Genomic DNA, 16,533 nt, shown 5'->3' on the forward strand with positions numbered 1-16,533 from the left:
TTTCATTATGCCTGACTCAGCTGCTGTCCTGTTTCATCCAGCCACAGATGTACCTCCTCCTGTAGTCCAGTGTATCCACTCTATGCTACACACCGCATCATTCAGTCAGACTGGCTTTGGTACTTAGTATTTGTGTTAAGTAACTTTACTGCACTTCCTACATTGCCGTTCCATTGTTTGTTTGTCCCTTCCTGCCTGCTTCACAAATTCAGCTTTATCACAGAGCAGAGCGTGTGCAGGATCGGTAGCGTCTGTGGCTTCAAAGCATCGTCTGGATGAGACACTGTCATCTTCACACTTGGAAAACCAGACAACTGCATCACCAAAACCAAACCAAACAAAACCCACAAACCATGCTGTTTTAGGTGAGTTTACCATTTATGTTGGGCTGCACTCACAGCTCTCCTTGTCTGTGCATAGGGGTCCAGGGTCTTGGAACGTTCCCTGGAGGATAAGGTTGTGGGGATGCCGAGGTCACTATTCTTTTATCCCTGGCTCTGCCTTTCCTTGCTAGGCAGGTGATTTGGAGACTCCTGGGTAGGTCAGGGCACAGCAGTCAGGACTGGAGACTTTCCAGGCTACTGGGTCAGAGTATAAGGCTCTCAGAAAAGCAGAGCTTACCATCTAGCCCTGGTGGGACTTTGACAGCCTGTCTTGTAGCAGGCAGGATCCAGCCCAGCTATGGGCCTGGGATGACAGAGGAGGGGTGTGTGTGGTGATCAATCTGAGAGAGGCCCTCAAAAGAAGGCTGCAGGGGTCCTCCTCAGACACTCCAGCTTCTCCCTCATTTACGTTATGGTTGCCACACATACATCCCTGGGAGCTGACAGCCAGTTTATAGCCTTCCATAAAAGTGCTCTGTAACCCTGGTTGTACTGACCAGGCGAGAACAGGCCAGCCATTCAGTTGTAAACAAAGTGAAGAAGGTTAACCTTTGGCCTGAGATTTGGAGTCAGTGACCTTGCAGGGAGGTTAAATATTAATGACATATAGATAAGAGACCCACCTGTCACCCTGTATCATTAAGGGGATCTGGTGGGGAAAAGAAGGGGAAACACAGGTGAACACGGCAGAAGGACACAGTGTACCTCTGGAGGACCACGATGATGCAATTAGAGGAGTCTGGTGTTACCTCTCAGAAATCTAGAGCAAGAAGGTGATGAGGAGGGCACCTATCTCTCCTTAGGGCCTCCCTACTTTGTGTTCTGCCAAACTCAACCCCTCAAAATTCAAACAGGACAGAAAGCATCCACCCTTGGCACAAAAAGCCTTGTGTTTGCCTGTAGACTCCCCAGCAGGGCCTTCCATTGGCCTGGGCCTTGGGTTCCTCCTGGTAAGTCCAATCTGAAAGCGATATGACAGATACAGCTTCCTGACAGCAGAGAGTAAAGGCTTCTTCATGCTGTATGCAGGCACAAGCCAGAGGGCCAGGGTGGTACAAAGCCAATGATGTGTCTTGAGGTGGGGCAGACAGAGGCCTGGGGCTCCCTCCAGGCAAAGAAGGCCCTGTGAGATGGCCTCTGCCCAAACAGCTTCTACCTGCAGCCTCAAAGAGAAGGCTCTGTGCCATTCATTGCTTCTCTGGGCCTGTTTCCAGAAGGCTTTGTAGAGACTCCTCTTGTCTTCCCTAGATAGTCCAGTTCTTGCCTGCAACAGTCTCTACTTCGTGAGAAAACGCCCATGAACCCATGTGAACAGAAGGAGGCCCTCCTTGTGTTTCCAGATTTAAAAAAAAAATCCCAGTGGGAGATAGCAGCCAAGTGGTGGTCCCCACCCATGTGCTGGCCGCCACAAAGCAATTCCCAGACATGAATGCCCTCCTTGGCACCGCCTCAGATGGTAAATATGATGATACCCATTTCATTGATGGGGAGGCTGAGGTCTGAGCTCATTCACTTGCTTGATGCCCTGTACATGATAGGTGAAGAGGCTGGAAATGTGAGCCCAGACAGGCTGAGACTCCAAAGCCTTTGGGTTCCAAGGTGCCATGTTCCTTTCTAATGCTTTTCTCTGGACCCCTGCCTGCAGAAAAGTTTTATGTGACATCACTCACAATCCCCCTGATGGATTGAGGAGTCACTCCTGGGTGAAGGCACCCACACCAGAGCAAAGAAGGGTTCCCTGACTGGAAGGGAGCCTCTACCACCTTCTACCCTCAAGTCTTGTCTCTGTGTGGCTACGGCTAAAGTGCCTGTTACACTTGGTTCCCCAGCTTCCAGTCCAAGATCCTTCAGAGAAGATGGACACCTCACTCTTGGTTAAACTAGATGAGGGGGCTGGATGGCTCTTCAGACTTCCCTGCATTACCCCACTGTCTGTCCTGCCAGCTGGGCTCTGTAGCACAGGCCATTTGCACATGCCACCTGCCTGTAGCTTCTTCACTAGTCTTCACCATACATTTGTATTCCCATGTGGGGCCCAAATCTTCCTCTCATTCTCTCCAGGGCACCCACCCAGGGCTGGGCCTTAGAACCTGTGGCTTAGTGGGTCTGGGGTTTTTAACTGGGTGGGGTAGAAGAAAACCTAGGCCTGATTGCTCTGATCTTCCTTCAGGATTCCCATTGCACAGTTAGGGCCAAGCCTTTGAAAAGAGAGTCCAGTTCTGTGGACTGCTCCAGGTCAGAGGCTGGAGCAATGGGGTGCATGGCTTCAGTCTCAGCCACTGAACCCTCATCCTTTGGACACACCAGGGAGTCCAGCAGGCCCCAGGGACTTGGTCCTTCATCTGCGGGGGAACATGAGAGGGAATGGGTGTTCAAAGGGAGGGAGACAGGGTGGCCCTCGATTTGCACAGAGGACAGGAGGGACAGCGTCCCCTTCAGGTACCGTGGTGTCTCTGGTTCCTCACTGTGCAGTGTGTGAAGGTCAGGGCCTCTGTCTGTGCAAAAACCCAGCGGTGGGGGGAGTGATTTTGGTCTCTGTACCTCCTCAGCACTCAAGGAGGTGACTTCCTGCAGAGAAAGGTCCCCTGGGAGACAGTTTCTAACAAGTGTGTCTTCCTGGAGCTGACATTTTGGCTTGAGGTGTTTGGGACTGGAGAGGATCCCTGGGGTGGAGTCTTTGCCAGAGTCTTCCATGCACACAGCATAGGACTCGGGCCAGCTGTCCAGAATCTCTTGCGGGTTATAGGTGGCAGGGCCAGTCTTCATCCCCTGCTGTGGTGAATAGAGCAGAGCTTTGGTATCCGAGGCTGCCTGAGGTGCATAGGAGGGGGGCTGGACCTCAGGGATAGCCTTCGGAGCGTAGGATGGTGGGGACAGTGTCTGATGAGCTGGCACATTGGTAGGCTGAAGGATGGAGACATTGGACTGTTCTACGTAGGTGAGGTCAGACAGGCTGTGTCGCCGCACAACTCCAGGTGGCTCCTTGGGCCTAGACACGACCACTTGGGAGTACTGGATGGGCTGAGGCAGACTACTGGGGCCACTGAGGTCCAAGACAGGGATCAGCACATGTTCCTGGATAAAACGCAGAGGCTGAAAAGTCAGGACACGCTGGACATTCTGTGGGGAGACAAGAATCCACCCTTTAAGACATGTTTTGTCTTCTTTCTCGCTCTCTTTCTTTTGTTTTAAAATGTACTCTGGTGTATGATGTGTGTGCTCATGGCCACGTGTACTTGAATGTATGTGCAAGCACATGTGTGTGGAAGGCAGAGACCCAGCATCTTTAACTATCTTCCATCTTATATAACAAGGCAGGGTATTGAGCATGAGTGCAGAGCTCACCAGTTTGGTTGGTGTAACTAGCCACCGTGACCCGAGAATCCCCCATCTCTGTCTTTAGGACACTGGGATTCTGGATTTGGTGCCACACCCTTCTGCCTTTTCTGTGGGTTCGGGGATCCTAACTCTGCTCCTCACGATTGTGTGGCAAGTGCTTTACCCACTAAGCCCTTTCTCCAGCTCCATGGTGGTTTTCTGCTTGTTTGTTGGATATTGATATTGGCAGGCAAGGCCTTCTGAGAAGGTTGTTGATGCATTTCGAGCTCCATTCAAGATGTACATAATGTACACACCCTTGCCCACAGACTTCCCTCCAAATGAACCCAGTCTCTGAGGCACCTGATGCAGAAGGATCTTGGTTTGGGGTCAGCATGGACTACATAATGAGACGAGGTTTTAAAAAACCGCATCAAACAAGTAATGGACATTGAGACATCTGAGGCCCAGGTTACACCAGGCAGAGCGATTTAGGGTCCACTTGTTCAGATGATTGACAGGCAGGGAGTAGAGGGCCCAGATTCTGGGCTGCCTCAAGGTTGTGGCTTGTTCTGCTTTGAGGGACCCAGGTTGGAAAGGATAAGGATATAGGGAAGGCCAGAAGAGGTTGGGAGACCATGGTAGCCAGAACTGTGGCATTATGGGTAAAGCCCTCAACCCTTCAGGTGGAGAGAGTTGTCTCCAGAGCCAAGCTGCTCAGCCTGAGGCTCTGAAGGGGACCTTGCTGCTGGGGCAGAGGCAGGGCCCATGGCTGTGTGGGGCCCGCTGATGAGACGTGTTGACTCCCTAAGGGCTTAGCGCTAAAACTAGGTGTCGGTTATCCGAATATTGGAGGTTTCACATTACTGTCTAAAGCCGGATTCTCATGAAAAAACAAACAAACAAACAAACAAACAAACAAACTGGCAGTGGGTGACCATGCATAGGGGAGTTTTGTTTGGTTTTAAATCTTGTTTTTGTTCTGAGACAGGGTCTCACTATGTAGCCCCAGCTGTCTTGGAACTTGCTATGTAGACCTGGCTGGTCTCAAACTCGCAGAGATCCTCCTACCTCTGCCTCTTGAATTCCAAGGTGTGCGCTGCCATGCCTGGCTATTTTTTGTTTGTTTGTTTAGTGTGTGTGTGTGTGTGTGTGTGTTCCAGGCTAGCTATGAACTGGATATCTAGCCAAGAATGAGCTTGTGTTCCTAATTCTCTTACCTACATCTTCCTCTATGACTGGCATCACAGTGCTGGCATCACAGTGCTGGGGTTTGTCAAACCCAGGGCTTTGTGCATGTTCGGGAATCACTCTACCCACTGAGCTGCACTGCCAGCCCTTGTTATGGTTTGTGAGACAGGCTCTCACAATGTAGCCTCCACCCTCTGAGTGCTGGAATAGCCACCACTATCCTGTGTTTTTGGTTTGCTTCCTCTTCTTCTTCCTCCTCTTCCTCCCCTCTCCTTCCTCCTTGTCCTCTTCTTCCTCTTCCTCCTCCTCCCCTTCTTTTTGTTTTTTGTTGGTGATGGGGAGGGGGTGGTGAGCTTTGTAAGACAAAAATCTCCCTATGTATCTCAGGCTTGCCTGGACCTCAAGACTCTTCTGTATCTGCCTCTAGTCTTGGGATTACACAGCCGTGCCCACGCAGTGAGTGCTGGCTTTCTAAACAAATAGGTGCTCTGCAGCCCCGTGGAGTCCCAGGGCTCAGCCCTCAATGCTCCCCAAGACCTGCATCCCCACCTGGTTCTGATGCTCTCAGGGCATCCTTGCTCAATCCCACTACCCCATCACATGCCTTCCTTCCACACCCTGGCACCTGCCAGACCACCTTGGTCACCCCAATCTGCTCTGTGTGGTACATCTTTGCACTGCTCAGACTCTCTCCTGTCTTCTAGGACTTGGAGGGTCTCTCTCCGAGATGCCCCTCTCTTGGCCCAGGTGGGTGACTCACCAGGGAGTTAGGAGGTACAGGTGGCTTGGTGATGTATTTGTAGCCCAGATAACAGAGCAAGCCAACGAGGAAACCCATGGAGAAGAGCACAGCGCCCGAGAAGGAGTAGGCCCACGTCCGATCTGCAAAAGAGGACAGAAGAAGGGCTGTGTGAGGCTTGGAGGCCTCTGGGCTCTGTCCCCAGCAAAACTGATGTGACCTACACGGGTCAGGGTGAGTTCTCCACCATCTTGAAACACAAAATGCATTGTTAGGGACGTAGCTCAGCAGGTGGTGTGCTTGCCTGACATTCACAAAGGCCCGGACTCCATAAGACACCTCATGAACAGGGTGCAGGCTTGTAGTCTCAGCACCTGGGAGGCAGAGACAGGAGGACCAGAAGCTCGAGGCAATCCTCCCCTCCCGTATGGGGTGAGGTCAAGGCTATTCCTGACTGCATGAGACACTGCCTTAAAAACAACACTGAGATAGAGTGAAGGCCTCTTGGAGGTCCTCAGAGTGGCTCCAACTCTCATAGCCAGGGGCCTTAGCTGGACACGCATGTCCCAGCCCACAAGGCTAGCTCCTTCTGACTCCACATCTGTATACTTTCTAGTCACCCTTTGGGCTCAGAACCTGCATATTAGCCAGTATCTGCCTTCAGCAGGAGGTGAGCCTGCTCAGGGAACAGGCTCTGTCATAGACATGGGGACTTCCTCTAAGTTCCTGCTATTCAGTGTGGTCTAGAAGGATCTACAACAGTGTTTCTCAACCTGTGGGTGGTGACCCCTTTAGAGGTCCAACAGCCCTTTTACAGGGGTCACCTGGGATCACATTATGATCCTAACAGTAGCAAAATTATATTTACGAAGTATCAATGAGATAGTCTTTCTGGTTGTGGGTCACCACAACCAGAGGAACTATGTCAATGGCTTACGGTGTTAGGAAGGTTGAGAACCACTGCCCAGACAGCTCTGTCACTCACTGTTGGTCGGGGCTTTTCCATCATGTGTGTCAGAGGAAGAGCTTCCGGAAGGAGGGTGGCGAGCAGGCAGGGTCCCCTGCAGCTGGGGTCTGAGGGACATCTTTCCTCCCCAACAGGGGTCAGAGGGTAGACTGAGGAGGACCTGTGCCCTCTGTGTAAGGTAAGGAGCTCAGTGTTGGGGGATACCAGAGAGCCTAGAGGGGTAACAGGCCTCTGAAAAGCAAGGAAGGCTGATACTGTGACTCTGTGGTGGGGGACTGGCACTTCTGACTCTGTGCCTCCCTGTTGTCTTGGGACAGGCTCAGAGGGTTCTTGTCATGATCTGTCCTGTCGCCAGTCTGAATGGCACTTGGGAAAGGCTTGGGAGGCAGAGCTAGTAGAGCTCCAGTGACCAGATATTTACATTATCTAGGGTCCTGCCCCCTCCCATGTTGCCTCTTTCTCTTCATGACTCCCCTGTGACCCCAGCTGGCCTCAGTGAAGGGGGTCACTGAGATCTTAGAACCCTGACCTTGAACTGCAGGGCCTTGGGGGGGGTGGTCTGGGTCAGCCTGAAGTAATGGACTGGCCCCCTGTCACTGGTACCCTTGTCATTGCTACAGCAAGAAGAATCATGTCATTTGAGTCAGGGTGGGATATGATGATGGCAACTTGAAGATAAGGAACAGGGACATCAACTCTGAGCATCTCCCTGCTGTGCATGATGGTCGAGCATCTGTAGTGACCGTTGCCTGTGGTTACTGAGCTCTTGCTGCATGCTGAGGCTCACCGAGCAAATCACCAGATCACACAAAGGGAGTGGGATGGTCTCCTCTTCCAAGCAACAAGGCTGGAGCCCAGAGAGGTTCAGTGATTTGCCAAAGGTCACACAGGTCCTCGGTGGATGAGTACAGTCCCAGAACATATCTCCACAGACAGTGTACATTCATGCCTCAGTTTCCTCAGTTGTAAAAAACGATGAAGTGAGACAACTTCAAGACCCTTTCCTCCACCAAGATGCTGGGATCATATTCTGTAACTCCCAGGCATCCTTGAAAAATTAAAGCAAGGGGTTCTGGGATCTGGAGAGAGGCAAAGCCTAGACTAAGGTCGAGGGCAGAATGATTCACTCTGGAATGGAAGCGCATGGTAAGCCTGCAGCAGAGGGGGCTAGCGGTGACCAGGCTGTAAGGTGATCGGTACAGTCTGGCTTTAGGACCAGACAAAACTAAATGGGTTTGCTGACTAGCTGTGTGGCCATGGACAAGTTACTTAACCTCTCTGAGCCAGATTTCCTCTCACATAAAATGAGGATAATGCTGCCAACCTTTTTTTTTTTTTTTTTTTTTTTTTTTTTTTTTGTTGGGGGAATTTTTTTAAAAATTAAGTATTATATGCAGTTGTGGGATGAAAGAGCTTATATAGTATCCAATATGCTGGCAACAGTGTGCTGCTAACAGCAGGGAGTGTTGGTAACATACTTCCATCTTTAGGAGAAAAAAACATCTTTAGGACAATTAGCAAGGAACTCCCAAGAAAAGCAAACTTCAGATGAAAGCAGAGGCTGTCTCAGGTGAAAGTGGTATTCGCCTGTTATCTCAGTCTTCAGGAGGCTGAGGCAGGAGGATCAGAAGCTGGAGGCTAGCCTGGGCTACAGAGGGAGAGCCTGTCTTAAAACAACGACAAAAAAAAAAAATTTCCAAACCCAAACAAAACCTGTGTGACGATTCAGGCCAGCTCTCGAGAGGTCAAGCCCACAGGAGGGTAGGTGAGGAGTGGCCAGTTCATCATCCAGAAGCAGGGTGGGGTTGGGCCGCCTGGGGACAGGTGACACATATCTAACAAGTTGGGGTGAAGGTCAGAGATCACATTATACATGCCCCAGCTTGGCATCCACAGAGTGGTTTCTGTTCCTAGACCCCTGCTTGCCAGGTTCTATTCTGGTGCCTGGGTCCCTCACAAGGGAAGGGCATGCCTCATGCTTTCGGCCAAGGCTGGCTCTCCTCCAGCCTCGTCTCCTGCCAGAGAGTGCCCTGGGGTTCAGGCAGAGAAGCCAGTGTCTTGTGGGCTCAGATGGTCTGAGTTTCCAGATAAAGCTGAGGACAGGGACCATTTTCCACCCAGGGTTATGCACTGTTGTACAGGTCTCAAACTGAGTTCCCAGGAAGTCACCTGAACATGATGGTTTGGGTGGGTCCCATCCTCATAGACATCCCTGCCCCCTGACCTCATTGTCCTGCCCTAACTGACAGCTTGAAGTGTCACACATCTTCTACTTGCTTGGGAACATAAGCCTAACCAAAGAGCAGATGCTCCTTGGAGAGAGGGGGCTTTTGTGTGTTGGGGACAGAACTCCCAAGCTTTGCCTGTGCTCTGTCACCGAGCCATACCCCCAGCCTGTTGAATGGAGGTGATTGAAGTTCCCGCCTCCCAGGCTGTGCGGGGAGTCGTGGTTCATAGTGTGCTCCCTGGTCAGCCTGGCAGAAACACGAGCCTTCATCATCACCCGTACGGTTCCTTGGCTTTGAAGATACTAAGGATCATTCTATCTTCTGTATCCCCACCCCCTCACACCTCCATCCCCCAGTGTATGCTCCTTTAGTTGATAATATATATGTTTGCTTTGCCAGAGTTTACACAACTCGGGCCAGAGGGGAAAAAAATCCAGGCGTTGGCTGAGAGAGGTGATTAGACATTCTCTAAGCGAGTCCATCAGAGGCGCAGCTACGGATAAACAGACATCAATCTTAATACGACACCACCCATCTACAAGGGTTCTCAGAGCACTGCTAAGCATCCCCTTGGTTACAGGGAGGGAGGCGTGGGGTCCTCACTGCAAGGCCTCAGTTGAACTCACCGGGCAGCGTCTTCACTCGGCACACGTAGGGGGCGCTCTCCTTGGACAATATGGGAGCCAGAATTGTGATGGAGCCAAGAAACTCTGTGTCGGGAGTCAGGCCCAGGAACTCGTACTCTCTCTGTTTGCCTTCAAGGTGCTGAAGTGGACAGAGAACCCAGGGTGACTGCACAGACACAGACACACAGAGACACAGACACACACACATACACACACACTCACTCAGACAGACAAAAACAGACACAGACACTCAAACAAAAACAGACACAGAGACATACATACACAGACACACACAGACACACACACATACACACTCACTCAGACAGACAAAAACAGACACAGACACTCAGACAAAAACAGACACAGAGACATACATACACAGACACAGACAGACACTCAGACAAAAACACACTCAGACAAAACCAGACACAGACAGACACTCAGACAGGCAAAAACAGACACACAGACACATAGGCACACACTCAGACAAAACCAGACACACAGACACACTCAGACAAAAATACACACACAGACATGCACATAGACACACAGACATGCACATAGACACACAGACACAGAGACATATACAAACTCATAGACATGCTGACATACACATACACACAAGTGCACACACACACACACCTCATGCGCGTGCACACAAACACACCACTGTTCTTTCCTCCTCCTGACACTACTGTGACCATGTGAGCCAGCCAGGCTTCACAGCCCTCTGGCGACTTTCATTCTGCTTTCCCATCTTCTCTTATCCTCAGTTCAATAAGCCCTCAAGCTCTTCCAAGCCTCTCAGAGAACCTGGCCTGTCACATTGCGTCAGCCTGTGGACACCAGCTGCTGCAGCGACCCACGTGGAGGGAAGAGAGAACAAACCCCTAAACATTGTCCTCCAATCTCTATACTTGTGCCAAGGCACCCGTGCACATTTTGCACATACACACGTACAAAACCCAGAAATAGACAAAATCTACTGAATAAACAAGAAATCTCAGTAAGTATAGGTACTGGAAACATCAGAGTTGAACAACACAATATCTGGTTTTTAAAATGCAGAGAGGCCTTAGCAGTTTGGGAAGCAGGGAAGACAGAAAACTTGAAGACAAATCAACAGGATGAGGCAAGGTAAGCAGGAGGATGGTGGGGCACTCCGAATTCTGCATCTTAAAAGGGTGAACTTGGTGGTGGTGGTGTACGCCTTTACTCTTCCTCTCAGGAGACAGAGGTGGGCAGATCTCTGAGGCCAGCCTGGTCTACACAGTGAGTTCCAGGACAGCCAGGGCTATACAGGGAAACCCTATCTAAAAAAAAAAAAAAAAAAAAAAAAAAAAAAAAAAAAAAAAAAAAAGAAAAAAAGACAAAGGAACAAACGGGTAGATTGAGGTCTGGGCATGTGGCCCAGGGTTGGGGTGCTCACTAACACTAGCAAGGCTTTGAGTTGATTCCATATATTACACAAATGGAAAGAAAAGAGTGACTTTTTATGACGTATAAGTTGCCTCAATAAAAAAGACCTGCCGGGTGGCTCAGTGGGTAGAGGTGCTTGCCTCCGAGGCTGACAACATAAGTTCAAACCCCATGATGAGAGAGAGTTAACTCCTGCAAGATGTCCTCTGACCTCCACACACACGCTGTGACACATGAATGCCCACTCATATGCACACAGACACAAAATAAATCTTAATAGAGAACCTCTGTCAGAATATTGTCTGCATAAATGCATATTTAGATATCAAGACGTAGGTTAAAGATGAATGTTTATAAAAAAAAAAAACAACACCAGGGCTGGATAGGTTTTATATATATATAAGCTATCTATAAAGATAGCTCAGACATTGAAGGCTAAGGTTTACAACCAAAACCAAAACTCCAAGAGTTCCATTCCCAGGACCCATGTCAGAGCCCATGTCTCCAGCTTCCCTGTAGGGCCTGGAGAGATGGCTCAGCAGTTAAAAGCACTTGCTAATCTTACAGAGGATCCAGGTTCAGTTCTTAGTACCCATATGTCTTATCTTACAGTTCCAGAGAAATCTGATGCCTTCTCCTGACCTCTGACCTCTAGGGGCACCAAGCATGCAAGTGATACACAGGTATATATGCAGTCAAAACACTCATACACATAAAATAAAACAAATCTATATCTATATCTATATCTATATCTATATCTATATATATATATTATACACATATTCACATACACATATACACATACATATATGCACATACACATATATACATACAAAAGCACACACATATTATATACATTATAAGAAGATTAGAATGACAATATTCATATCAGATTTAAGTGGACTTCAACAAGAAACAAAAAGGGGGATTCATCATGATCAGAGGCCAACTTATAAGAAGATATGATAATAATGAAAGCAAATGTTTAATAAGGGTTTCAAATGTGCCGGGCGGTGGTGGCACACGCCTTTAATCCCAGCACTTGGGAGGCAGAGGCAGGTGGATTTCTGAGTTCGAGGGCAGCCTGGTATACAGAGTGAGTTCCAAGACAGCCAGGGCTACACAGAGAAACCCTGTCTCGAAAAAACAAACAAACAAACAAAAAAAAAAGGGGGGGGGTGTTTCAAATGCATGAGAGAAAACCACACAGAACTAAGGGGGAAATATAGGTGTTAATTAAGATCGTAGTCTGTCACTGACTGCTGTGTGCAATGAGGACTCCCTTTGTTAGTAGAGTTTCCCCTCCTCTGACCTTGTCCAGGAATTCCAAGCCCATACACACGCCTCTGCCTAAGGAGTGCCACAGCCTCAATTAGTTTATAGGATCAATTTCTTTTCTCCTGACAAAACCTGTTCAGCCAGCACCTGAGATTCCTGAAATGCTTCCCTATGGTAATGAAGTAGGTCAGGTACCTTAAGACCCCAGCCAAAGACATCCTGGATGTCCCTACCCTCAATCACCCAAAACTTTATAAGCTTTCAGTCACCCTAGGTAAACTTGATCTGCCTACTGACAAGTGGTCCCGGTGTGGCCATTCACCGTGTGTACTCACAGGGCATCCGAGCCCTGTTCAGTATCTTTGCTCCCACTGTCCTCATGGGCTGTATCAGCGGGGATTGCAGGAGAGCAAGGAGACCCACAGGGAAAAATAACTGATATGCATAGCTAAAGAGTTCAGTATTCTCATCAGCTGAAAGAAAAGCACACACAAGCACATGCTCGTGCACACACACACACACACACACACACACACACACAGAGAGGAATCACATGTATCAGGACACACACACAGCTGGGAGGAGCCCCATTAGCCTCCAGTATCTAGTTGGTGTTTGTAGAACATATTAACCGCACCTATACCCTACTCCAAACACACTTGCTTTGTTTAGAAGCCAAGCAGATGGCAGGCCATAAAATAAACCTTCATGAGTTTAAAACAACTAATTCAGATAAAGCAGGCTAGTGGACCGCAGGCTGAAGGCTGAATTAAATTAAAAATGAAGACTCATAAAACCTTTAGTCCAACCCCAAATATTTATCCGAAGGAGCTGCTTTTTTTATGGTGAGGGCTCTCTTCCTGTTGTGGTCTCTAGCAGTTCCCATGACGACCAAATAGATTAGAATTCCTTCACCACCTGCACCCCAGGCCTCCACAACATAGTTCGTACAGGATCTTCGAACTGTGTCCCATTGTCCCTCCACACCTGAGGTTCTCAACCTTCAATGTTGAGGGAGGAGTCCCCTGTAGGCTGGTCACTAAAATCCAGGTCTCAGACAGGCAGCTGTAAACATCTGAGTGGACTGGGAGGGGCTGTTGATGGCCAGTGTCATCAGCTTGATTGAACTGAGAGCCACCTAGCAGACTAGTGAGGCCGTCCCTGGGTGTGTCTGTGAGGGTGTGTCCCCAAGAAAGTGGATTGCCAGTGTTCTGACCTAAAGAATGGATCAGTCCCTTGATGGGCTGGTAGTCTGATGGCCTCACTAGGAAGCAGCAAGGGGTGGGAAGAAGTCTTCTGGAGGCAGTATGTCATGGGAAGTGTGTCCTTGAAGCCTGAATCTTGTCCTGGCCTCTTCCTGTGTCCCCCTTCTGTGTTCCCTGCTTCTATGATCTGCCTCATCCCTCCTTGCCAGCTGACGCCTCCTAGACGCCAAGCCAAAAGAAGTCTTTCGTTCCTCAAGTTATTTCTGCCAGGTGTTTGTTTGGCCACGGCTGTAAGAAAACTAGTACTAAGCACCCAGGAGCCGTGATTTGAGCCAGGACCCTGGGAGGTTCTGATGCCACCGGTCCAAGGCAGAGGGAGGACAATTGCCTCATATGGCTTCACGCTCCAGCCCTGGTGGCCAGCTTAGTGCTTTTGAAGAACACTGTACATGCTCCTGCTTTTTTTCTCTGATCACAGCACAATGCCAGCAGGTCCACCAGGGTGAGTGAGAGCATTGATCTCATCTCAGTGGTTATCGGCGGAACACGGTCCAGCGAGTGGCTTAACCTCTCTGACCTCTGTATTCTCACCTTGGAGATGAGATGGAGACACTATAGCTCCTGCCTACGGAACTATGACAGAGATAAGTAAAATCCTTGTATGCCTCAGAAAGTCTTGCTGACACCCCAGAGTTTCCCACAAGTCTCCTGTACTGAGTAGTCCCGCAGCCTCACCTGTTCCCCAGAGTTTCCCACAAGTCTCCTGTGCTGAGTGGTCCTGCAGCCTCACCTGTTCTGATTCTTGGTTTAGCACCTCCCCCACCCACGAGGTCATAAACTCTTTGAGGGATTTTTCAGAACTGCAGAGGAGGAAGTAAACCCAACTGAGTCACAGATTAATGGGACCTGCTGGGGAGTGTACAAGACGGGGTCATTTGCATACCCTTTGACAGTTGTGTCTGCCAGTAGGACCTGTCTTAAACCATGCCCTCACGTGGTGAGGCTGATGTTAAATTTGCTGCCTGAGAATGTTCGAGTTCCTGATCCTCCAGCTTCCACCTCTGAGCACACACTTGGTTTCTATGGTTTTGGGGATCAAATCCAGGGCTTCGCACATGCTAGGCAAGGTCTCTATTAATAGAGCTACGACCGCAGGCCCACAACACTGTTTTCTGAAGAGAGTGACTGGGGATATTAATAGAAATGTACTGCTCTCTGGGGTGTTAAAGGATACTAGGTAAGAGCCGATAAAGCTTTCTGAACCAGTGGTACATGCCTATAATACTAGCGCTGAGACAGGAGGATTGCTATGAATTTGTAGTGAGTTCCAGACCAGCTTAAGACAGTGATAATCTGCCTCAAACAAGCAAGCAAACAAACACCAACCAAGATACCAACCAAATAAAAGCAATATTGTCCAATAAATATGAAGATTTTGCACGGTACAAAATTGAAGCCTTGACCCTGTCAGGCTCGTCAGAGCCTTGAGCAGGCTGCTGTGTGTGTGAGCTTAGAGAGGGAGGTCCTGGCTCACAACCCTCCTAGCATCCTAGAGCCCCACAAGGATAATTTTTTGGGAAGCGCCATTTCAGATAATGTATCATTTTTTGCTGAAAGCAGCCCAATATGCTTGGGAGGGAATGGGGTTCCCGAGGAGGATGGGGCGTGGCCTATATTTACCATCTGGTAGGTGTGGTTGACGTGGAGTTCTAAGCGGTAGAACAGGTCATGGAAAATCTCCTCCAGGGTTAGCTGGTGGCCATCTTCCGAGAGAACAGGTGTGAGTGTGGGGTGGACCAGCATCTGAATGGACCTCACTTTAGGGATACAGGTCACATCAGGTGGTTTGATGGTAGCTAGAAAGGGGAGAGAGAAAAGCCCAGAATGCTTTGGGGAGCAGCAACTAATTCAACATGTGAAAAATGGCCTTTGAGTGGCCAGTGTCTAAGAACAAGGCTGGCCTAGGGGTGACAGAGGATGGATGGGAGGTACCCAGGCGGGAAAGACACCAGCCCTGACAGGCGACACCCTTAGTTTTGCCTCATGCTTCCTATTCCGGGCCTCCCTGGTATGAGTGCACCTGGGACACCTGTCCCTTTAGTCTGCTGCAATGAGAACTCTGGGGGTGTCAATGGCTGATGAGTCCAGAGAAGAGTCTAAATTATCCCAGGTCCAATGCTATCGCTTCTGCTTGCAAGACTCTGCTCTCTCAAGATGGAATTTTCCAAACGACCCTCACTGTTTTTATAATACCTTAAAAGTGTATGTGTATGTCTGTGTGTCTGTGTGTGTAAGCCAGAGGATGATGTCTGGTTTACTCTATGTGCATAGGTATTGTGCCTCATGTCTGTCTGTATTTTTATTTTTACTTTTCTACATGGAGATTTATAGATACACAGCAAGAGCTGACTGAACCATGTCCCCACTCAGCCTCTGCATCCTTTTTTGATAACATAAGTGATTACTATGGCTCTTTACTCCATGACAACGTAAACATACAAAACATCTTGCATCCAATTTCAGGGATTAGTGTGTCCCACTCACCCAGAATTTAATTTGTACATGCCTAACAGTGATTTGTTGTCCTCTAAGATCTAGAATAATCTAGCCAAAGAATGTTTACTCCAATAAAATTGAAAAGTGGAGATAGGGCTGGCAAGATGGCCCAGTGGGGAAGGGTGCTTGCCACCTAGCCTGATGACTTGAGTTCAGTCCCTAGGCACCACGTGACAGAACGAAAGAACAAACTCCTGAAAGTTGTCCTCTGACCTAAACACACAGGCACACAGATACACATACACACAGGCACGCACACATGTGTGCATGCATGCTTACACAAATAAGTAATAAATGATAAATGTAAAATCTTAAAAGAAAGAAAGAAAAAGATAGGAAGTAGAAATAAATGTCCTTTAAAGGGGAAGCAAATTAGGATTCCATTCTAGAATGAGTTGTTTCACAGCTATGGAAAATCAGGTTGTGGAAAATGTTTCACAGTATGACAAAGTTCACAACACCATTACATGGAAGAAGTGTTTCCAAAACAAGATTGTGACACCAGATCAAGAGGCTGAGGCTGAACTGGAGCATCAGATTGGCCTATAGGCGTGTCTGTGGGGCATGTTCTTGGTTGCTAATTGTTATAGGAGCGTCCAGCCCACTGTGGGCGGTTCCAACCC

General features: G+C 48.9%; 1 protein-coding gene across 2 annotated transcripts in view; it reads right to left on the bottom strand.

Moving 5' to 3' along the window:
- The window catches only part of Il22ra1 (interleukin 22 receptor subunit alpha 1), a 23,944-nt gene continuing 7,411 nt past the window's right edge, over nt 1–16,533 (bottom strand). The window contains exons 4-7 of one of the 2 annotated variants that reach the window (XM_076933971.1): nt 15,035–15,210; nt 9,453–9,591; nt 5,653–5,774; nt 1–3,458 (exon numbers count right to left, since the gene is read on the bottom strand). In XM_076933971.1, the coding sequence (XP_076790086.1) occupies nt 2,550–3,458; nt 5,653–5,774; nt 9,453–9,591; nt 15,035–15,210 (1,346 nt within the window). In that variant the 3' untranslated portion in view covers nt 1–2,549. Of the gene's footprint in view, nt 3,504–5,652; nt 5,775–9,452; nt 9,592–15,034; nt 15,211–16,533 lie in introns of both variants that reach the window. The other variant, XM_034503200.2, reaches the window with a different exon arrangement.

This window comes from Arvicanthis niloticus, chromosome 5, assembly GCF_011762505.2.
Source record: "Arvicanthis niloticus isolate mArvNil1 chromosome 5, mArvNil1.pat.X, whole genome shotgun sequence".
NCBI lineage: Eukaryota > Metazoa > Chordata > Mammalia > Rodentia > Muridae > Arvicanthis > Arvicanthis niloticus.